This window comes from Lissotriton vulgaris, chromosome 7, assembly GCF_964263255.1.
Source record: "Lissotriton vulgaris chromosome 7, aLisVul1.2, whole genome shotgun sequence".
NCBI lineage: Eukaryota > Metazoa > Chordata > Amphibia > Caudata > Salamandridae > Lissotriton > Lissotriton vulgaris.
Window position 1 is genome coordinate 725,854,741 of NC_141695.1, and position 24,438 is coordinate 725,879,178.

Sequence of the window (24,438 nt, forward strand, 5' to 3'; positions counted from 1 at the left end):
CAAAAACTTAATGATACTGACCGCTGAGTTAGCCTGGACATTCCATAATGTATATGTTGCCCAAGTAGGATGATGTAATCGTAGAAACTATGGGGGTTATTATAGCGGGGGAATTGCTACCGCCGGGCCGGCGGTGACGATTCACCCACCATCTCAACCTGATTTACCCCCTCCATATTATTATGGCGGGGGGATAGCCGCGGGTGCCGCTTTTACGCCGGTCGGCAATAATTCTGATTGCCGGCCGGGCGGAATTGGGCCTCAATATGGTGGCAGTGCCTAGCAAGCACCGCCATCCATATTAGGATAGGTGTGAATCAAGCCTTTCCATTAAAGGCTGGTGGAGATTCACTTTGGGGGTCCGTTGCGAGTCCCCAGGGGGTGGGTGCCTGCCTATGGTACCCCCCTACACTGCCATGCACAATGTGGCAGGCACCGCGCAGTGCCTGCCACGTTGTGCTTGGCAATGCACAACATGCCTTTATTGCGGCGGGCCGCAATGTTGGAAATGCGGCATGCGACTGCCAGGGTGCTGGCCGCATCCTAATTAGAGGCGCGGGACCGCCACACGTATGGCGGCCGGTCTCAGCATTGCGAAGATGGCGGGGGGACTAAAGTCCACCCGCCATCCTAATCAGCCTCTAAGAGAGGGTGGTCTGAAACTAATAATTTATCCTAATTAGGTAACCACCCTTATCTTGCAAAACAGCTCAATGTAAATTGTTAAAAAGAGAGAACTTACCATCAAGAAACGAGTAAAGGGGCTCCCTACAATGCTGCCAAAAATGTCTAAATTACTGCGAGCTAAGTGGCACACGAGATGAATTGTATGTCATTACACGGGCAACTTGCTAGACAAATCTAAACAAATAGGTAAAAAAGCATTAGCACATTCTAAGTAAAAAAGATTAAAGTACTGTCAAAGGGGAGAGCAATATAAAGAAAGATTTTTTCTTAGAAAAATTGTTACTGATCTATTTGTCACTTAATCAGTAACATTTGTTACTGTTTCTGCTCCTTTTTGCTATATTTCTCTTCAGACTTTTACATTTTGATAATGCTCTCCTTTTTCGCACACATTCAAGCTTTCATTTTCTGGTTTATCTTCTTCACTTGTTCCATTTTCATTGTCATGTGTGTCTTCATTTTCAACTGGAACACTTTGATTAACTCTAGGGGTTTTCAGAGTTCAATTTTAATCTTCTTGTTAACATGTTTGAATTTGGGCTTCAATTCTCGAACTTCATTTTTCATGATTTTTATCTTGTTGTTCAACTTGTTAATCCTGTTGTTCTCTTTGTTCTCCTGCAACTCTTTGTTTTCCTACTTCAGATCCATGTAGCAAGCTTATCACTGTGAATCAGAAGCTTCTGTCACTGCATCTTCACTTTTTTGTGTGAGATGCATGGATGCAATATATCCAACCGCCACATTCGGAGCAGTGTTCATTTCCAATATGAAGTGGTAAACCCGGTCCATTTAGGCAGAAGAGAAGACTTCCTAACATATCTATACAATATGACCCAAACAACAAGTTTTAGGGTGTGGCAGAATTCTACTAAAATCTAATTTAAATGGAAGAAGATCTGAAAGTTTATTGGTCAATAATCTGTTGGAATGAAGTGTGTAAAAGAGTCATAAATCTATCACAGCAGCAAGTACAACTCAAGCACTACATTTTGTACATAATAGATTATTGGTAACATCATTTTCACCATATAGATGGGAGATTCTGACACAGAATAAATGTTGGTCATGTGATATGCTAAAAATGTATTTAAAAGATAAATTATTTATATGTTCCTTTTGTAAATGAGTTTGGAAACAAACAAATATGATTTTTAATGTCAATATTCCATATATATTTTAAAATATCTTCCTAGAAAGCATTTCCATTGATTGGTATGCTCGATTTCATTCTTGTAAAAATAGCAGATATTTTCCAAGCTCTAGCATTTCACCAGATTACTACTAATTTGAAAAATAATGCAAATGTTACCGTTAAAGCTTGGTGATATGCTGTATGCTTCAATAATATGTCAGACAGAGCATATGTTAACCCTATCACTTTCGCTAGTAAAAGGAAATGTTGGACTTGGCCCTCTTGGCAGGGTCATCCCTGATTTTTTTGCCTTCCTCCAATATTCTGTCTGATCTGCTTTTGTTGGTTTAATGACTCTGGGCACTTTACCACTGCTGACCAGTGCTAAAGTGCATAAGCTCTCCCTACTGAAAAGTGTATATGTAATTGATTTCCATGATTGGCTTATTTGGTTTATTATCAGTCCCCAGTAAAGTGCACCAGGAGTGCCAGGGCTTGTAAATACAAATGCTGCTGGTGGTCTTGCAGCACTGGTTGTGCCACCCACAGAAGCGGCCTGGTAAAATGTGCCTAAGGTCTGCCATTGCAGAACCTCAGTGCAGTCTGGTACTGTCATGCTAACTGCGCAAGTACACCTACTTGCCAGTCCCTAAGCCTTCCCTTAACTTCATATTAGTCACCCCTATGGTAGGCCCAAGGGCAGGGTGCATTGTAAGCATGAGGTAGGACAAGCCCTGATGTGTCTTGCATGTCCTAATAGTGAATTACAGCCATTTTCGTTTTTCACTATTGTAAGGCTACTTACTTTATATAGGCCAGAATGGGCTGCTGGAATTATTACACTCTATAATCCCAACAGACTCAGAGAGCATGGTAGAAAGTCACGTTTAGTATGCCTGAACTCAGAATAATGCAATACTTCTTTTAGTAAAGTTTATTTTAATATCCTGTGTTTGTAAATACTACTTTTAGAAAGTTAGTATTTGCTTGCCTAACCATTTCAGCCCACCTCTGCTCTGAAGTGTATCTGCTGTCTGGTTTCTATGTGTGACAGGGCTGGGGAATTCCAGGGGACAGGATGGGGTTGACAGGTGGTGAATAGAGAGATTACACCAGGATGGGTGGGGGGAGTGCCCCTTGACTCTGAATAGGGCTGTGCTCTGCCACCACAATGTTGGCTCCGCCCCCTGGGGAGCGACTCTGCCCTGCACCTGGTCCAGCAAGAGGGAAGACTGTCAACAGAGTGCTCCTGACTGTACTTGTCATGACAATGCTGGCTCCAACTCCTGCGGAGTGTCTGATTTCCCTGCCCTGCACACTGAAAGAAGAAGCCAGGGCCTTGAAAAACAAAGTGCTCAGAGACTGACTGGATTAGGCAAAGGCCCCCCTGGCATGCGAAAACAAAAGAAATGGTGTACAAAAGTAGGAGCCCTGCTCCCAAGAAATCAGATCCTGTTGACGCCAAGAAGAAACTCTGCCTGAAGAGAAGGACCTGAGAAAGCTGCATGGAGGACTGCTGTCTCCAATCCTGAGAGACTGGCCTGTGGTGGGTGCCTTGCTCCAAGAAGGAGAGAGGAAGAAAAGACTGAGAGACTTTTAACAATTTAACTTGTGCATCCTGACATTCTCCAAGGGCTTGATTGTGAACTTGCCCCCTGAACTGCGCCCCAGGAACATTGGGCGCTAACCCCCCCCTTCAGGAAGAGCTGCTGTTCGTGTGGTCTGACCCTACAAAGCTGATCCAGGGAAGCGGAGTGTGTGAGGAAGCCTCCCCGCAAATTCTATGAAGCAGTTCTCCCCCGTCCCCTGAGCAACGCGACCTCTGCTTGGCTGCCCGAGGGGCATCCAAAGGACCCTTCTCCTGCCGGAACTGCAGCTTCACCAGCACCCGAGCAGCCAATCCACCCACCAGGACAGGACACAACCATCTCTGATGCATACTCCTGAACACCCGCTCTGCACGCAAAAACACCGTCAAACTCTGGGACCTGCTTGACACTTCCTTCCCGAACGTCCCCTTCGTGACAGAGACCTGGTTGAACGATTCCTTGGCACCTGACATCGCCATAGCCATCCCGGATGGCTACAAGATCACCCGCAGAGACCATAACAACGGAGTTGGAGGAGGAATCACACAAGTCTACCCTCAAGGTCTCGACCAACTTCGACGACAACCTTAACATCACTGAACACCTGCACTTCCAGATTGACACCGAACCCAACACCACCCTCAGAGGAACTCTGCATCAACCGACCCCACCGGACCCCAGCCGCAGTTCAGTGACTCCATCGCCAACTTCATCAGTACGCACACCCTCGCCTTCACGGACTACATCCTCCTAGGAGATCTGAACTTCCACCTCGATAACAACAACAACACCAACACAACCACCCTGATCGACAACCTTGCCAACATTGGACTCAGACAGCTTGTGAAAACGCCCACCTACTCCGCCGGCCACACACTTGATCCCATCTTCACCACAAGTGCCCATGTCTCCTTCAGCCACCCCTCTGAACTCCAGTGGCCGACCACCGCTGCATTCACTTCAGCTTCCGGAAATCCACCACGCACCATCACACCCAACAGATCCCCTGATGCTGCTGGAGCAAAGCCACCGAAGACCAGCTAACCAACACTCTCGCCCAGACCCCACCAGCCGAGGCCAATAACTCTGACAACGACGCCAGCAACCTCAGACGCTGGATCGACGACTGCACCAACACCCTCGCCCTGGTCAAGAATCTCTCCAACAGACGCACCAATAGGAATGCCAGCTGGTTCACTGCAGACCTCCAGACCTCCAAACAAAAATGCCGAAAATTGGAGAAGAAATGGCGCCACAAACAGACACCGGAGAACCAGGCAGCCCAGAAGAATGCATTGCGCCAACACCATCACTTCATCAGGCTTGCCGAAAAGACCTCCTTCAAGGACCGCCTCAACAACAACCCACACAACAGCAAAGAGCTCTTCAACATGGGGAAGGAACTCTCCAACCCCAGCTCCAACACCAACAATATCCCACCATCGCAAGAACTGTGCAACTCCCTTGCCTCCTTCTTCCACTGCAAGATCGCAGACATCCATGACAGCTTCGACAACCAGACCACCACAGCAGCCAACAACACCTCAGACCCCATGGCCACCACCCACAGCGACCCCCTGCTCACCTGGACCAACATCAACAACGACGACACCATCAAAATCATGAGCACCATCCACTCCAGCTCCCCGTCAGACCCGTACCCTCACCACATCTTCAACAAAGCCAGTGCCACCATCACACCCCACCTCTGCAAGGCCATCAACATCTCCTTCAAGAAAGGTGACCTTCCCGGAGAGCTGAAAGCACACTGAAATCAACGTCTTGCTCAAGACACCCAAGGCAGACCTGAGGGACCTCAAGAACTTCTGGCCCATCTCCCTGCTCCCATTCCCGGTGAAGGTACTCCAGAAGACCGTCAACAAACAGCGGACCCACTACTTTGAGGAGAACAACATCCTGGACCTGTGTCAGACCGGGTTTTGCAGCAACTACAGCACTGAAACAGCCCTCATTGCCGCCACCGATGACATCAAGACCCTGCTGGACAACTGCGAGACCACAGTCCTCATCCTCTTGGACCTCTCAGCCGCCTTCGACCCAGCCTGTCACCGCACCCTATGCACTCACCTCCACCACACAGGAGTCTGAGGCAAAGCACTGGACTGGACCTCCTCCTTCCTCTCCGACAGAACACAGAGCGTCCACCTCCCCCCCTACCGATCCGAAGCCTCCAAGAACATCTGCGGTGTACCCCTAGAATCATCCATCAGCCCGACCCTGTTCAACATCTACATGGCCCTGCTCGCCTGTGTCGGCAGACTGCAAGACCTCAACATCATCTCCTACTCCAATGACACACAGCTAATGCTCTCCCTCACCAAGGACCCTCGCAATGCCAAAACCAACCTCCACGAAGGAATGGAAGCCGTCGCCGAATGGATGAAGAACAGCTGTCTGAAACTGAACTAGGACAAGACTGAGGTCCTCATCCTCGGCTCCACCCCCTCAGCCTGGGACGACTCCTGGTGGCCGACTACCCTGGGAGCAGCACCGACACCCACCGACCACGCACGCAACCTGGGATTCAAGTGGGCACAAATGTATCCCCCTATTACATTAAGGCCCAAGAGGAGGGGGAAAAAGAAATCAATGCACAGAGAAAAACCTCTTATCTGGCCTATCTTAATTTCAGCACGGTATTAACTCTAAACTCAAAACATTTCCTCACAACATAAAATCTCAGCACACAAATAGCCTTTCTTTTTTGTTTTATTGATTTATCAAAAAATATTTTTATATGGTTGTTTTTTTATTTTCACACTTTTTTAAATTCAATTATATAAACATAGCAATTTGTACATAAAATGAAATCACAGTATTATTCCAATAAGGAGAAGAGAAGCATCTTTTAACTTTTTCAAACCATAGTTCATATTTACAGTGACCCCCAAAATTGACTCATAATTCTTCCATTCAAACCTTTCATTCTACTCATACATACCAACTAACATACCACACAGACAGATACATAATAAAAAGACATCTGTGCAAAAGTCCTACTTGCTAATTCAGTATATATTATAACCATCAGTTCCACAGTTTGACAGCAAAACACAAGTCAATCAGTTTGGTTTTGATTACTTCTTCTGTTTTGCTTAGTTCTTGGTTAGGTCTCCCAGATGCGTGTTATGGTCTACGTACGTTTCGGTGAAACCAGAGAATTTGTCACCTTCATCAGGACCAAGAAAATATATTTACCATCTTACAAAATGGTCTGGGGGTCTATCTGTAATTATACAAATTAGTGCATGAGAGCATGTTCTATGCTGTGTAAAAACCCTAAAGATACAGTCAAATTATTATCAAAAAACTTTAGTTAAACTATGATGTGGTGTTTTGGAAATAAACAAACAACTGTCACTCATAAATCACCAAAACCCATGTTCCTAAGGAAAGAAAATGTAATGGGGTTAGGTATAGTTAAATATAGAGAGCTTTATGAGAGCTCCTGCATGCTAGGCAATTCACAGCCATAAAGGAAAAATCCCATTGGTGAGGACACAAAGGGAGAAGAATAGTGATTTAGTAGAAAAGTCCTACACCAGGTCAAATTATGAAACAAGACTTATTCTTTGACCTACATGACTCACGGTTAGCTGGAGGTATTTTAAATCCTCTGCAGTATGGAACTTCCCAAGCAATTGTAGGATGTAAGGATGGTTCTATTGATAAGAGTAGAAATTTATATTGAGATTATGTTTTGTTATTTTAATTGTCTATTTCTGTCCTCAGAGACTATGTACTAAAGTACCCGCTTACCCTTTAAGGATATAATCTTCTCTCTAGGATGGAAGTCTATGATGCCAGGGTTAGGAAACTTCAATTAATGCTGGTCTGGTCATCCCTAGTGGGGGGTTTTGATGCCTCCGTTTGCAACCTGTAATGTAGGATTTATCTAAGAATTATTTGATATTATTGTTGTCCTCAGAGCCTATATAGACAATATTTCCCAAGATGATCTTACCTAATATAAAACGTAGCTAAATGATATCTCAATCTCGGAGCAGTCTTCGTATTAATAAGGGAAGGTTTGGAATTCCTGGATTTAAACTTCTTGGATAGCCAATCTACAGAAATAGATAATTTGCAAAAAAATGTACTATTGGCGAGACGGCATATGTTAAGCAGATTATGTCTATGGTATACTATATACTCGATGTATGACAATAAAGTACTTTTGTGCAATCATGTAGCCCCTTGATTAACAGAAAGCATCATGTCATCGAGGACTTTCTACAATATACTCTAGTTGCTCTTATGTAACAAAATGCATGATTTAGGTGACCGTTATCTGTTTTTTATGAAGTGAGCCTGACACTGTGCACAAACATGGAATCATCTGCGGCGACTATGTATTTGCAGCCACAAGTATGTGGCCAACAGTAAAGACAAAAACCAAAAAATCTCCGTATTTACACAAAGTCCAGAGATATTTGAAAGATGCAGGGAAGAAAGGGACGTAGCCAGTAAAACTAGCGGCATAAGGAGGCCCAAATATGAAAGTTATGCAACAAGTCTATAAATATAGGAGTACCTGCTGAGATCATATATACATGACCAGGGATGGTTTACTAAGAGACAAATGCCCTCCCAATAGGCGTTAGGATATTTGCATTTTATTGAAAAAAAACTGAGGCAGTGGTTCTTGGTATAAGGGTTACTCATCTGTCAACCCGGGCTGATCTACTAAAGAGCAGGTGCCTACCCGCTAGTCGTGAGGATGTTAACTGAAATAAACAATATATTTAGGAAAACTCGGGCATTGGTCCTCGGTTCAAGGGTTACTTATCTACCGGGCGTATAGCATATAAAAATACAGATTAAGAAAAAAGCTAATGGGTTTGCGAAATTCCAAAGAAGAAGACCCATATTAGAAAAACATGTCTATGTATGTCGATACGGAGGTCCTTGCACCAGGAATTCCTATGCTCTCACCCGTCAAGAACGACGTTTTAGATTAAGGGCTACGAGCGGGGAAGCAAAACAAGAAAGAATAGTGGCTAACTGGTGCTCATAGGTCAAAATAAGGGCATGGAGCGGTGTAACTTACCCAGTTCCTTGGGTCACGTCCAGGTCTGTCCATCCGGACATGTTGTGAGGAAATGTTTTGATTAGAGTTAATACCGTTTTGAAAATAAGATAAACCAGATAAGAGGTTTTTCTCTGCGCAACCTGGGATTCATCCTCGACTCAACACTCTCCATGACCAAGCAAGTCAACGCCATCTCATCCTCCTGTTTCAACACCCTCTGCATGCTCTGAAAGATCTACAGGTGGATCCCCACTGACACAAGAAGAACAGTCACACAGGCCCTCATCATCAGCAGGTTGGAATACGGAAATGCCCTCTCGCGGGAGCCCCGGCCAAACTACTGAAATGGCTGCAACGCATAAAGAATGCCTTAGCACGCCTGATCCTCAACGTCCCTCGTCACAGCCACATCACACCACACCTGAGAGACTTGCACTGGCTTCCTGTCAACAAGAGGATCAACTTCAAGCTCCTCACCCACACACACAAAGCACTCCACAACACCGGACCAACATACCTCATCAGATGACTCACATTCTACACCCTGAACCGCCAGCTCCGCTCCGCCAACCTCTCCCTCGCCACCATACCCCGCATCCAAAGAGCAGCCACCGGCGGCAGATCGTTCTCCTACCTCGCCGCCAAGTCCTGGGACACCCTCCCCATCCTCCTACGGCAGACCGAAGACCCTCTAACCTTCAGGAGACTACTAAAGACCTGGCTCTTCAAGCAGTAGCAACACCCCCACAGCGCCTTGAGACCCTTACGGGTGAGTAGCACGCACTACAAATGCCTGATTGATTGATTGATTGATTGGTGCTCCTAGGTATAGCTCTCTTAGACTTCCTGGATTGGGTTGTCCTGATTTTCCTTGCCCTGGTCCTAGTTATCCACCTTGTACTGTGTCCACTACTCCCGATCTTTCCTATTAGGTACTCTTGTGCTGGACCTATTCAATTTCATCCAGGCCTAGTCCCATTGATCTTTGTGACTCTGGTTGTCTCGGTTCCCCTGATTCTCGCCAGTCTATTCCTGATAACCCAGCTGCTAGTCCTCTATCCGCTATTGGCACATCAGGTAGTATGCCCCTCTGGGCCTCCTAGCCCTGTTCCTGCTTATTCTGATCCTTCTAATACACCTACCCTCCCCATCTGGTCCTTTGACTGAATGGGCCTAGCCCGCCTGCTCTTGCCCTGACTAGCTCTCCTGTTCCTCCTCCAATGTATCATGATGTTTTTAGCCCTGATCTTGCCGCTTGATGTCAAGCTGGTTCTGCACTAATGTGTCCTCTTAGTCCTGATCCTCATTGACTCACTTTGTCCTGTTCTTAGCCACCCAAATTTTTCATCCTAGCTCCTATCATCCTTGTCCCACTTGTCTTGGCCCTCCTTTTCATAGCCGCCCTAGTCTTCTTTGTCCTAGTATCCAAGGTTCTGATACTCCTGGGTTCCTGTGACTTGATGTTCCTTTTCCCCTTTATTATTGCCCCACTGGTCTTCCTTGCCCTGGTCCTCTTAGCGCTTGTCCCGCTGGATCTGGTTTCCTGCCCATCTCCTCCTGATTCTCTTGATCCTATTCTTCTTATTCTTCCTCACTGCCAGTCTGATTTGTCTAGCAATGTTCTTCCTATACCTGGCAGCACCGTCTGCATTTTATTCCTGGTTTTGAGCCCACTCCACTTGATCCTTTTGTTTCTAATTCCTTATTTGGATCATTCTCATCCACCTGGTAGTATACCGTGTCCTCATGGTCTCTTCTGGCACTGCACCTAATAGTCTAGGCCCTCTTGGTACTGGTTATGTTTGTTTTGAGCTTCATCATTTGATCTTTGTAGTCCTTTTCAATCTGGTCTTGATTCTCCTGGCAATAGTCCACCTGTTTCTTGCCCTCATGGTTCTGCAATAACTAGTCCTGGCCAACAGATCAGTGATCAGTTTAGCCTTTCCAAATTCTGATGTTCCTTGACCTCCATTTCATTCAAGTCTAACAACTTTCTGGCCATGTACTTCCAGGTCCTGCTCTGTCTGGTCATCTTTCCTATAGATTCCTGCCCTGTCCTTTAGATCCTCGGTCTCCTGTTTCTCAGACTCTCAATCATGGACCTTTTTTTCCTCCTCATCCTAATTCTATTCCCTATGTTCTCCTGGTCCTGCTCTGCTTGGTTATCTAGTTCCTCTGATTTGCCTATTCCCAATCCTTCTGCTTTGGGTCCTCCTCATCCTTGTTGTCCTTGTGTTAGTTCTGTTACTCCTTTATCTAGTCCTCATGTATTGGCTCCTCTGGTGCTGAGCCCACTGGCCTTGGGTTATCTAGGGCTCCTAGTTACCCAGTCCTCCTGCCCCATCCTAGTCCTAATAGTCCTCCTGGGGTCCTGGTTTGCTTGTTATACTTTGTTCATGTCCATCTGACTGCGGTCCTCTCAATCAAGGTCCTCCTGGGTCTGGTCTTCCTCATCCCTGTTGTATTCGTTCTTCTAGTTACCATGTTGCAGGTCAACCTTATTTATGGTGTCCTTGTTTAGGATCTCTTGAGTCTGACTCTAGTCCTACTGAGCATTGATTTCCTGGCTATGTATATCCCTACTGGTCATACTGATCTAGGGTCTTCTGGTCCTGCTAGCCCTGATCCTATCTGGTTGTGGTTTCCTCAATCCTGGTCCATTCGCCTCTAACCCATTGGTTCTCCTTGCTCTAATCTCCATGTGCTTTGTACTCCTGTCTCTGACCCATCTTTACATTGGTCTCCTGGTACTCATCCTCATTGATATGTCTTCCTCGGTCTGCTACTACTGGGCCTGGACATCATTGACCCTCTGGTCCTGGTTGGTGCACAAAGGCCCCCAATATTGTTATGGTACAGGGCATTCTACTCATGGCCCTTCTATTCTCTTAGGCCCTTGTCAGCTGACCCTTCTGATTCTTTTCATCCAACCCTAATCCTGATTGTCCTTGTGTCTTCCTCATCTATTTGAGTCTGGTCCCCTCTGGCATTGATAACCCTGGTCCTTGTGGATTAGGTTACCCTGGACCTTGTTCCTCTGGTCCTTGTCCTCATGACAAAGATCAGTCTAGCCCTCTTGGTGGTCTTCCTCCTGCTCTTCACACACCGACTGGGGATCATCCTCCCATTACTGGCCTGCTCCTTCCTTCGCCAGCTCCCTCCACAGTGATTCTAAGCAGTGTTTTTAACAGCCTCCAATCCTATCACTCAGATTTGTATTTTTATTACTTTCAGATTTATTTTGCTGAGGCAGCACTGTCAAAGACATAAATGAGAGTTCAGTAGAAACATAATCTTGCGTACTTAAAACACTGCTTACCATGTTAAAAATTGAAAACTCTCCTTCCCAAGATACATTGTGTGGGTGACTAAAATGTCAGTATGGCTGAAGAGGCCACTCATGACATGGGAAATCCACTCTGCTGGGTGAAGTATATGAAAAAGCTTGTTTATTCAGTAGGCAGCATTGTGAACTCCTTCCATGAATTATCCAGATGCATTACTTAACTGTCTCCTGCTTTCACTTACCCATTTCAAAGAAGTCACATTACTGGGTCTCACTCAATTTACTTCCTGCAAACGTAAAATGTGAAATAACAGTGAATGTGTTGTGGATGCAAACTAACTTTAACTTGGTAACCTGGATAAATTTGTGGGACAATAACTTGATCTTGGGCAGTTGCTGATTAAAACATGTAAATTCAGGCTTCTGAATAGTGATAGAGCGTCATGTTATTCTGAAAATTGTAGGGGTGCATCATAATCACCGATAGTCAGCACCCACGTATTTAAAGGAATGTATTAACGTGTAGCCATAGAAATGTAGTACTAAAAGCAGCATATATTAGTGCGGATAGAAATGTGATTATGTCATCTATGAAATGTCAAAAAAAATATATATGTTGTGATCAATTGAAAATGTGTTTTAGATGATGTATAATGAATCAATCCACTTATAAAGTGATGCAATAGATTTAAACATGCACCATAATAAAGACTGCACGCATAGTTTTGCTTAGTATGTATGTCGAGTTGCGAAATTAATGCTTATAAGGTGTTTTTAGAAATGCATGTTTAATCATGTAAAGGCCTATTTAATTCTCTATGCTTTGAAATATAAGTCTGTTTGTGATTTCTTATGTTAGCTGAATATTGCACACCTGAAATGTATTTTTCTTGGGAAAGTTCTCTGCTGAAGGTAGTCAACGGATTTTGTGTGTGTGCAAGGTTGCTTCGCTCACATGCTTCTTGTTGCAGGTGCAAGAACATACATCTCGTTAGGCAGAATAATTCTTTGTTTCAGGAGTTAGGATGGTAGGAGAAGCCGCCATGGGAGTGTACAAGAATGCAGAGATTATACTTTCAGCAGAGAAGGTGCCTGGGACCCAAGGCCACGTCAACGGTTTTTCTATGAAGTTGAAGTTTTGATGGAAAAGTACAGAAAGAAGACCTGTCCGAAGGGGTGTGGAAAGGGTGTGTTCTACTGTTTTGTTATTTTGTATTAGGGATAGTGCCCCGAAGGAGGAGAGCAGAATAGGAGAGCAGAACAGGAGGAGAAGAGACTCGGAAGAGAACAGGACAGGAGAAGGAGCGGATGAGGACTAGAGGGGAAGCTGGAAGGAGCATCTTAGAACGAGCTCTGTAGCTTTAGCTATTTAACTATGCAAGTGAGTGTACTTCTGAGGAAATCCTCACTACTGACACCTTTTTCTCTCTTGCCTGGGAATGATGCTAAGTATTGATGTCACTTTAGCGATAGTGTAGGAACAGACTAATTGATTTTCCTTTTAGGTTAATAAATACTAAAATAGAGATTGGAGTAGTCATTGCGTGCCTGATGCTTTTGGAATTAACTATTCTTCTTATTCTGGGTCGGATGATACTCATGCGTAGGATTAAATTTGCATTAGTGCCCATTTATTTTCTTAACCTCGTGTTGAGGTGCTTGTACGTTCAGTTATTCTTGGCTTTACAATAAATCCCTTAACATTGATTCCAGAGTAAGTGATCCTTTAGAGTTACAAGATTGATTTGATTGATTATGTGGTAAATTTGAGTTTTTCCCATTCACACTTCTGAGCAGAAAACAAAGATCCAGTCAACTGAGGATTCTTATAAATTGGTAAGATAGGATAAAAGATAAGATAAGAATCCGGCATTATCAATAGATATGTTTTTTGACTGAACGTTTCAGGATACATTTATGAACAGAGGAAGGTAGATTTATGAACTGACTTTTTAGTACTAGCTGGATGCAATATAAAGGCTGCTACATTATGAAAACTTGTTGGTTTGATTGACGTAGCTATTTGTGTTAACAATTGAGGCTAGGTGACTGACTTACTTGCTGAACTGCATAGGCTGGCTGTGAGAAAAAAAACATACTTTAACATACGGTGTGAAAAAAAGAATGAATGCAACACAATTCTGATGAGCTATTTTATTATACATTATTGTACATTTTAAAGAAACATGCAATAATTAGAAAGTGCCACATAAAATATAGTCAGACATAGGTGGCCATCTCTGATGTTTAAAATGTTAGATTGATTTATTTTGTTATTATGTGGTTAATATATTTTTAATGTAATAGCTTACTAATACTGAGAACATATTTTCTAAAATACTTTGTATTGAACGAAATATCATAATTGTTCAAATGTATAAAGTATATTTTAATCAGTGTACAATTTAATGCCACTCATGTAATGTTTCCCCTGAAACCGGCCGCAACTTTAGCTTACTTTGAATCCCTGCACTGTGTGGCAGGTATTGTGTGGTGCCTGCCACACGGTGCAGGTATTTACGGGGGGCCCAACCGGAGGCTGTAGGGAGAAGTGGGCCCTGCTAGGGGCCCCCAAAGTCACTTTCCAACAGGCTTTTCGTCTCAGAAAGCCCGATATGAAAAGCCTGTTGGAAACCGACATCATAATCCCAATGGTGGAAACGCCATCAATTGGGGATTATATGCTGCCTCCAACTGGCCGACGGGCTCCTTGAGCCCATTGGAAGGCAGCCGGAATGATGGCTGGTTTGAATTCTGACCACAATCCTAATACGGTGGTCGGAATTCCAACCTAGGATGTCAGTTGGAGGGCCTAAGTTGTTCAATTGGGTGATGAGTGCCTTAGTGTTGGACAGGTCAGCTGAATTCACTTTCGTAATGTTCTAAATCAATCAGTAAAGAAACACTTTCCCTACCACTGCACTCTGCCAGCAGATTTGCATGTTAATCATTTGCAATTCTGATCTACTTCTTCATCAAAGCCAAATGCTCTGTTTCAGATTTATTTTTCTCTCTTTTTTTATAATGAATATATCTGAAGAAAACTCAGTAAATGTTACAATTAGTGCGCAGACTCAAGTGAAAAATATTTTGAAAGGGGCTTTCGCTCCGCTCACCCAGGAACAGATAGTGGGTAAATTCTTAAGTTTCCAGTGAATTCAGGTTCAGGCATCTCTACTTCTGAAACGTTTCTATAGATGGTCTTAATTGTTAATTTTCCTAAAAAGGGCATGTGCCTGATTGAAAAAATCAACGGTATGTGACCTGTTTGAGGACACCTTGGGTGGTTTGCAAAAATAGAAGAAAGGCCTGCTGCAAACCCTCCTCAGGTTGTTTGAGGAATCAACAAAAGGTTTTGAAAAGGACTTGTCTTGAACCCTAGCGAAAAAAGAGTTAGGGGCTGATTCAGAATTGGATGCTACTGGAATTATTTAGAGTAGTTAACCCACATGAACTACTCACACTACCACAAGAGCAGTATTGTTGATTACCCTCTCTCTAATTCACAATTTACCACACAAATAAAGGGAAATTTACTATCACCTCCAAACACCAACTCAAGCCACTCACCATGTTTAATGGCGGCAATGGAGACATGCTACAGTGATACTGCTGCCCAGCGTTAATGTCACAAATCTGTGAACCGCATTTGATTAGCCAATGGTGTATAACTGCCATGGCATCAGAGCTAGCCACAAGTGCCATTGCTTACCACAGATAGTCACACAAATGCATAGAAAAGAAATATAACACAGCACCAGACTGAATCTAAAATACATACTTTTCTCTCATTTAGAGAGTTTCATGGGTTGTAGTTCCATATAAATGGATTTTGATGTAACTTGGTCATACATAAACCATAGAAGTAAAATAACTGTGTCTACACTTTTCTAACAATTTAGGCATCATCGCCACTAAGTTGCTTCCATTCAAACGTTGTATCCAAAGCAAGGTCAAAATTATCTTTTTCCTGCTCTTTGGTTATTTCTATGAACACCTGAAACAAAAAGAAAAGAAAAATATAATCTCTTCAATTACTTAAATCCGTAACAGCAAACACAAAAAAGTAAACACACTGAACAAGAAGTCCAGGGAGGAATTTATGCCATGCCCTCCACTCATTGACTGGAGACTTTTCTAATTATCAGCAACTTTCAAAAAAGGAAGATGGCAGCAACAACCTGAATCATAAAAAATGTGTAATACACAACGGCAGCTCCTCCGCAATGGCGGAGGAGCAGCCCTCCACTGGCTCTGAGCCAGCAGGTGAAAAATTAAAACTATTTTTATACTATGATTTTATTTTTCACCTGATAGCTCAGCCAGTGTGTGCATGGAGGGGCAGGCCATGGACATGGCAGGGGGAAGGAGGACCAGTTACTGCACTGTAAGTGCTCATGTGTATTTGGCCGGCCGGCCCAGTCTGGCCAAACACACATGCTCATTTAGGTTTGTACCAACCTGTCTGTATTGAACAGCTGGGGTGGAGAAACAGCAGAGACTCCCTGTACTGACGGAGCGTCAAAGCAGCTGGCTCAGGCTAATCTCTGCAGTGCTCTAATATTTAAGAGCATCACAGGATTGCACAGGGAGTCTCTGATGGAGGATAACGTTCCGTCTCCTCACCCACGCACACAAAGCCCTCTACGAACTTGGACCTGACTGCCTCAACACGCGCCTTTCCTTCTACACTCCCACCCGCCAACTGCGTTCGTCCAACCAAGCCCTCGCCGCTGTTCCACGCATCCATAAAGCCACCATGGGGGGAAGATCCTTCTCCTACTTAGCGGCCAAAACCTGGAATTCCCTTCCCATCCACCTCCGCCTTACCCAAAACCACCTAGCCTTCAGAAAACAGCTTAAAACCTGGATATTTGATAAGTAAACACCCCCCCTCCTCAAGCACCTTGAGACCCTCTGGGTATGTAGTGCGCTATATAAATTCTGACTTGACTTGACTTGACTTGACTTGATGCTGGCCCAGGGGCTGCTGGAATCCAGAAAGCATCAGAGAACTGAGGAGTGAGGCGGATGAAGCAGCATCAGGTAAGTTTAAAAATGTGAACCTGCTCTCTCCCCTCCACAGTTACCCCATGCTCCCCCTATACCCCCTTGCTCCCCCTGCAACCTCTCTACCCCCTCCACCATTGTTTACATGCCTCCGCCACCACTGGTAATACAAGCATGGTAGGAATGGTCAGATTTCATGCAACACAGCAAGCCACCTTGCTTCACTGAATGAAAGGAGAAGAGTAGGAATGTGCCTAGCGTCATGATGCAAGGGTGCCTGCATTGTAGACAGGATTAATAAGAAGTGGAAATGTGGAGAAATAAAGATGTTTCTCCTTGTCATGCGCCACCTGGGGAGGCGTAGTATTTTGACGCATTCCCAGGTGTACCTGTACTAATACATCAGGGAATGCACTCAAATGTATCGAAAAACGTGGGAACACCAACGCTCCTGTGGAATGCCTCCCAGGGGCAGAGTAACGCAACACAGTGATTTTTGCTGCATTGCGTTACGCTAGATGTATCAAGTTAATCAGGGCCCTGGGTGACTTGATAAACCTGACTTTGTAGTTACACCATTGGGCTTCCTTGAGGGATCCCTAGATGATGCAATTCAATGATAAATTTGGCCCTAAGTACTAAAGTAGTGTCATTGTATTATTGGAGCTGAAGGACCTATTGCAGTAGACCACATGGAGCAAATTATTTTAAGACATTCTTTGACGTAATTGAACTCTTGAGTAGTCCCTTCTGACCATAACAAACGATACAGGGTTATGTTTCCTTCTACTTCAAATCACATAGATCAATTTGGTGAAGGGTTTTACTATAGCAAAAGCAATTTGCTCATATTATCTGGTCCGGGCGTGCACACGGTGCACTGTACATTCTTACATAAATGTTAAATTAGTGCATGCAAAACAACATAAATTCAGAATTTAGACAATACAGCCATCGGTGTAATATTGCAAGTACACTAATCATGGTACAGACTATAGAAACGTTTGTTTTTAAAATGCTTAGCAATACAAAAGTAAAAACTAATATTTCTAAATAAAACACAAAATGCCATAACTGCTAGCAGCCAACGCAGATAAGGAGTGGTGGGCGGATGGAGTTGACACTGGGGGTACAGGGGGGAACACAGGGGTTAATAATTTAAAAAGAAGACATACCTGGTGCTGCCGGCTGCCTTGTGCTACACTGCTTCTGCATGAAAGCAGCATGTGGATTGGCCTGAGTGGTCTGGATTAGCTCTTGATCAGGCACAGGGAGATTCTGCAGTTTCTTCGATCCGACTGTAAAAGTATGCATGCCATTCTTCCTCCCCCTTCCACATCCCAGCCCACCTCTCCCTGCACACACTGGCTCAGTCAGCAGCTGAAAAATGAAACGTTAATGAAATATTGTTTTATTTTTCATCTGCTTGCTCCGAGCCAGTGGGGAGACGCTCCTCCACCATTGTGGAGGAGCTGACGCTGGCCATATCTCTAAAGGTTTTGACATGACTTCCACTTTTAATGATTTTAACAGTCCTTGCTCTTTGTGGAGTAGCTACATTTTGGCAAGTAATTACATACCTGCTGCCATCAATGACATATAAAGAGCATGACTGGCCTGCTTTTAGCCCTTCCTGACAGAGTGACAACCGCTTCTCCCATAACAATGGCCATAGCTAATATATGTTGGGCATCCAGCTGTGGCACTGTGGTAGCCCTGGTTTAATGATAGGCATTATTAGCATAACAGAGTCATTCGTAGTGTTATGGTGAGCAAGCATGGCCTATGATTCCAATACCTGGGTATTTGAAGCAGAGTTTGTCCATGAGAGGTAATTTAACATGGTGGTACTCAATGAAAACGAACAACCGGATGTTTAGCAGCTGTTTCTTTTCCAACAAGGAAAATTGATTTGACTTTTAAAGGAATTTTTTTTCTAGAAAGGTTTTTCTTCTGGAAAATTGAGTTTGATTGATTAAAGTGGAAAGTGATTTTGATAGAAAAATATCTGTATTTTCAAAAACTAATATACTAATGAAGACCAAATAGTGCAATATAAAACACATTTAAAGTTGTTAGCTGAATGATAATTCAATTTGAGTTGGGGAGACTTACTGCTGTGGTAATAAATACCCTTTGTGGCACACAGCATGTGATGATTTGAATTTTACTTGATTACATGCATTTAATATTGATAAATGTTTCCCTAGCATTATGTTGATAACTTCACCTGGAATGTTTGGGTGGTTATTACTGATAATCATGCTTAAGGTGGTCACAGTGTAATAGTAATACATATCATCAGCATTTTACAGTGATAAAATATGCTAGTAGCTCGGCAGGACTTTCCTTGAGCAGAATTAGCTCTCACTACAAAAAAGGTTGGAAACCCTGACCTAACACAATCACTGCAGTTCCTGCGCAGGGATTTTGTTATATTTTGGCCAATTTTTCTAAAAACAAAGTTAAATAGTGCATAACGCTTATAAGGTAGGAATGAAATTTGGTCCCCAAACAGTCAGCACCACGAGTACTCTCTGTATTATTCCTCCTCTGTGTATTTTCCCATCTCTTACAATGGAGGAAGGGGCCCAGTTACTATTAAAGACCAAGACAGGGGCCCCTGTCAACCCAGGTCTGGCTCATATTGTGGCCTCCCCACTCACAACTGTGCTAAATGAGATCATAGAAACATGGATTTTCCCTACTGAATGGACGAGAACATCAATCCTTCCCCTACAAAAAAAAACACTCTAGATGTAGCCATAGAGATGAATTACCATCCTATCTCTCTAGACTCCCATTGCCAGCAAAAATCTTAGAGGCACTTGAATGTGACGCTCTCAAATTGTCTGAAGCTGAACAAATTCTTAGATAGAACTCAGTTTAGTTTCAGAAAATTACACAGCATGGGATCTGCTCTGTTAGTGGCAACTGAGGAGATCAGAGGTATTTTGGAAGATGGGGGTAAAGCCGCAGTGGTCCTTTTTAACATTTTAGCGGCCTTTAACACTGTGAGCCATCAGGTCCTAATTCAACAGTTAAGGGAGATTAGACTTGAAGGCTCTGCTCTTAACCTCTTCGCCGCTAATGACAAGGGTAACTCGTCATGGACTTTCCATTGATTTCAATGGAAAATCAATGAAAAGTAAAATATTGCCTTAGCAGCCAAGTGGTTAACCTTCTGACTTCCTTTCTTTGTGATAGAAATCAGTCATTTACTGTTAGAACTGGGGGTCTCTAGTTGGCAGAGGTAGGTACCACTGTCCAAATAGGGACCCTTGCTTCTAGTCAGGACAAGGAGATAACCCTCTCAGATAACCCCTGCTCGCCTTCAAGGTAGCTTGGCCTGAGCAGTCTAGGCTAACCAGAGGCAATGCGTTAAGTATTTGTACCAACACTCACAGTAACACAGTGAAAACACCACAAACTGATTCCACAACAGTTTAGGAAAATAAAGATATTTATTCTAAACTACACAAGACCAAAACGGCAAAAATCCAACATACACAGTTCAAGGATATGGTTTCAAAAATGAGTTCTTCAGGTTGTAATCAAAGTTCTTTAAGTTGCGTTAAAATAATCCACGGATGCGTGAAAAGTTCACAGTTGCGTCACGTTTACTCACAGTACCTTTTAGATGCAACAAAGTTCCACAAGCAGGAAGCTGGTGCGGTGGAAACAAGCGATGCGTCACTCCTGAGACCCTGGGGAGGCGATGCGACAGCCCCGCTGCAGCAGCGGGCGTGTGGCGACGAATCCGATCTGTATGGGGAGGAAGGCAGCTTGCGTAGATTCCGGTGCGTAGGTTCCGTGGGAAGTCTGTTCTCGCAAAGGCACGATGCGATGATCTCGTAGGGGCTGCGACGATGCGCGGTCCAGCGGTGATCCTCTCTCTCGCAGCTCCTCGATGAGATGTTTCTGCAGCGATGTCTGCAGCGACGTGATGTGGTCCGCAAGCAAGCGGCGCGGCGATCTCACCCAGACGACAGGCTCTGCGACGACACTCGCAGCGATGTTCGATTCTCCCGCACCGGTCTGGTGCGTCCCGCAAACGAAGGGTGCGACGGCTCCGGCAGCGATGTCAGGCGCTGCGCCGATCTCGACCTTCGTAGCGGCGAGAAACTTCTCGCACTGTCGGGGATGCGCTCCGCGAGCGATGCGACACTTTTCAGCTTCACAAGTTTCTCAGCTTAGTCTCAAGCTTCCCAGCTCAGGTTCAACTTCCAGAGGCCCCACAACTGGATCAAGCTCTCTAGGAAGGACAGAACTCTCTCAGCAGAGTTCAAGGAGACTGGGGGTGAAGTCCTTTTGTTCCTGGGACTTCGGAAACAGGGAGCCAGCTCTTCTCAGGCCCTTGGAGATTCCTTACAAGACAGGGGACACAGCTCACAGCAAAGTCCTTCCCCTCTCTTTGGCAGCAAAGCAACAGCAGGTCAGTCCAGCAGAGCAACAGCAGGACAGTCTTCCTTCTTCAGAGTCAGCTTTCTCCTTGGCAGAGGTTCCTTCTTGATTTCCAGGATGATCTAATTTTCTGTTGTCAGGGGTCCTGTACTTATACCCCTAAAGTCTTTGTTCTCTCTGTGCATGTGGGCCCTGAGCCCGGTCTGAACCAGTTCTGGGTGGATCCTGAGCACTTTGTTTTGCTGGCTGCATCTTTCCATTCAGAGTGAGGGGCAGGGTCGTCAGCCGCCCAGCAGGAGGTGGAGCCAGCATTGTGGCAGGCAGGCACAGCCCTATTCAGCCCAGGTGCTAACTCCTCCCACCACTCAGGTTGCAATTGCTTCATTCAGCCTAGTGCTGACTCATCCAGCCTCTGGGGGAATTCCCCAGCCCCTGTCACTCACAAACCAGACAGTCAATACACAAACAGGCCCAGGCACACAGAAGGGTCAGACAAGAGAACAGCAACCTTCTAAAAGTGCTGTTCCCAAACACAGGATTTAAAAACCACCTTTCCTAAAAGATGTATTATTAAACTCTGAGTTCAGGGATACTAGATACTTATGTCCTATCTTGTTCCTATGGGAAGAAATGCTGTTAACCACTGTAGCCAGCATCCCCCATGTTAACCTATGGAGCAAGATAGCCTTACAATAGTGAAAAACGAAAATGGCTGTAATTCACTACCAGAGCATGGTACCTGCACTAGTACATGCTCTACCTTTCACATACACTGCACCCTGCCCAGGGGGGTACCTTGGGCCTCCCATAGGGGTGACTGATGTGCATGAAAAGGGAAGGGTTAGGCCTGGTCAGTGGGGACACTGACCAGGAGGACATGGCAGTTCTAAACTGCCCGTAGGCGCTGCAGTGGCAGGCCCGAGACACCATTTTAGAGCTACTCCTGTGGGTGGCACAATCAGTGCTGCAGGCCCACTAGTAGCATCTGTCATCACCAGCCCTGGCACACCCAGTGCACTTTACTAGGGACTTCATGGTGATACAAATATGCCAAACATGTATATCCAATCAGAATAACAATTTCCATAGGGAGCACTTACACTCTGGCACTGATCAGCAGTGGCAGAGCGTCCAAAGCATCTAAACCAGCAAAAACGAATCCAGCACAGCATCAAAAAATACAGGAGGCAGAGGCAAAAGATAGGGGTAATCACGCCAAAAGATGTCAGGTCTAACACGTGTCCCCTCCAGCTGAAAGTGGGGAGAACTACCCACCCTCTTGGGAGTTCTCTTCACTAAGGCGGAAGAACCTGGACAGACCATCAGCGTTGGCGTGTTCTGTACCAGGGCGGTGTTCCACCGTAAAGTCCATTCCCTGTAGGGAGATGAACCACCTCAACAGTTTTGGATTCTCACCCCTCATGTGCATTAACCACCTGAGGGGCCTGTGGTCGGTCTGAACACGAAAGTGAGTCCCAAACAGGTAGGGCCTCAACTTTTTCAGAGCCCAGACCACAGCAAAGGCCTCCCTTTCAATCGCACTCCACTTCTGTTCCCTGGGGAGTAGCCTCCGACTAATGAAAGCTACCAGCTGGTCTCCATTCTCCTCAGTGGCTTGTGAGAGTACTGCTCCCACACCATGCTCTGAAGCGTCCGTCTGAACTATGAACTCACTGGAAAAGTCAGGTGCCTTGAGCACCGGTGCTGTGCACATTGCAGTCTTCAGGGCCTCAAAAGCAGTTTGGCAGGCGTCAGTCCAGTCAACTCTTTTGGGCAACTTCTTGGAAGTGAGTTCTGTCAAGGGGGCGACAATGGTGCCATATCCCTTGACAAACCGTCTGTAATACCCGGTGAGTCCTAAAAAGGCTCTCACCTCTGTCTGGGTCTTGGGGGGCTCCCAAGCCCGAATGGTATCAATCTTAGCCTGTAGGGGCGCCACCTGGCCGCTCCCCACCTGGTGTCCCAAGTACACCACAGATCCCTGCCCTATCTGGCACTTACTGGCCTTGATAGTGAGGCCTGCCTTTTGCAGAGCCTTCAACACTTCGCAGAGGTGTTGCAAGTGTTCCTCCCACGTGGAGCTGAACACAGCAATGTCATCCAGGTATGCGGCGCTGAATTCCTCCAGCCCGGACAGTACCTGGTTAACCAGTCTCTGGAACGTGGCAGGGGCATTCTTCAACCCAAAGGGCATGACACGGAACTGGAAGTGCCCCTCTGGCGTTGAAAATGCTGACCTCTCTTTGGCCCCATCAGTTAGGGCAATCTGCCAGTATCCCGAAGTCAAATCGAACGTACTGAGATACTTGGCAGCTCCTAACCGATCCACGAGCTCATCAGCTCTGGGGATAGGGTGTGCGTCAGTCTTCGTGACCGCATTGAGCCCACGGTAGTCCACGCAAAACCGGAGTTCTGGCGGGCCACCGGGGGTAGCAGCTTTCTTGGGGACCAAGACCACTGGGCTAGCCTAAGCGTGGGCGGAAAATCCGTTCCGCTCGCGGATTTTGCGGATTTTCGGGAAATCCGCAATCCGCGAGATTTGCGGATTTCCTGCAAAATCCGCAAATTCGCACGCAGCGGATTTTTTTGGCGGCGCGCGGCGTTGGTGATACAATTTTTGCGGCGCGCGGCGTTTATCATCGTTTGCCGAGTTGTTTTTTTCGATAGTTTGCGAGTGCTGCGCCATTTTGGATCTTGCTGTGTGATCCCGCGGGAATTGGCGAGCGCGATTACGTCATCGCGGCTTGCCAGCGATAGTTTGTCAACGCGAGTACGGCGAGATCACGTCTCGCGATACTTCGCAATTGCGAGATTTGAGATGCGGCGAGCGAAAATATAAATTTGCAATTCTGCACAAGAAATCCACCAGCAAGCAGCATAAACCTTCTAGAAATGATGATTTTTATGTGAATAACTCCTTAGTTTGACATTTGCCTGCACTTTTTTAGCGAGGAGTCCATTTTGGGGAGGGGGGCAGGGGGGTGGGAGGAAGGAAGTGCCCCATAGTCTTCAACTTCCTGTTCCTGTTCAGCAGGCTCCTCCCAGTGCTTTGTCCATCTCCTGGTCACTTTTCATTCGGATGTGGACCTGGAAGGATTACTTTTTGTGGATGCTGCTGGATCTTTGGATTTGAGGCCTTTTTGACTTTCTTTGGATCACTGTTGGATTAGAAATTTTACAAGTAAGTTTGTTTGGGGCATTACAGTTGCTGAAACTAAAATTTTGGGATTTTCGATTTTTGGGCTGTTTTGGGGCCTTTTCCCCAGGGGTACTC

The 24,438-nt window shown here is 45.2% G+C and overlaps 1 protein-coding gene across 2 annotated transcripts in view; it reads right to left on the reverse strand.

Moving 5' to 3' along the window:
- Positions 1–15,641: 15,641 nt before the first annotated feature.
- LOC147702338 (ATP-binding cassette sub-family A member 9-like) overlaps positions 15,642–24,438 on the reverse strand; it is a 1,822,583-nt gene continuing 1,813,786 nt past the window's right edge. For both annotated transcript variants that reach the window (XM_086930970.1, XM_086930969.1), the window contains one exon: positions 15,642–15,747. In XM_086930970.1, coding sequence (XP_086787096.1) covers positions 15,649–15,747 — 99 coding nt within the window. In that variant the 3' untranslated portion in view covers positions 15,642–15,648. The remainder of the gene's footprint in view (positions 15,748–24,438) is intronic.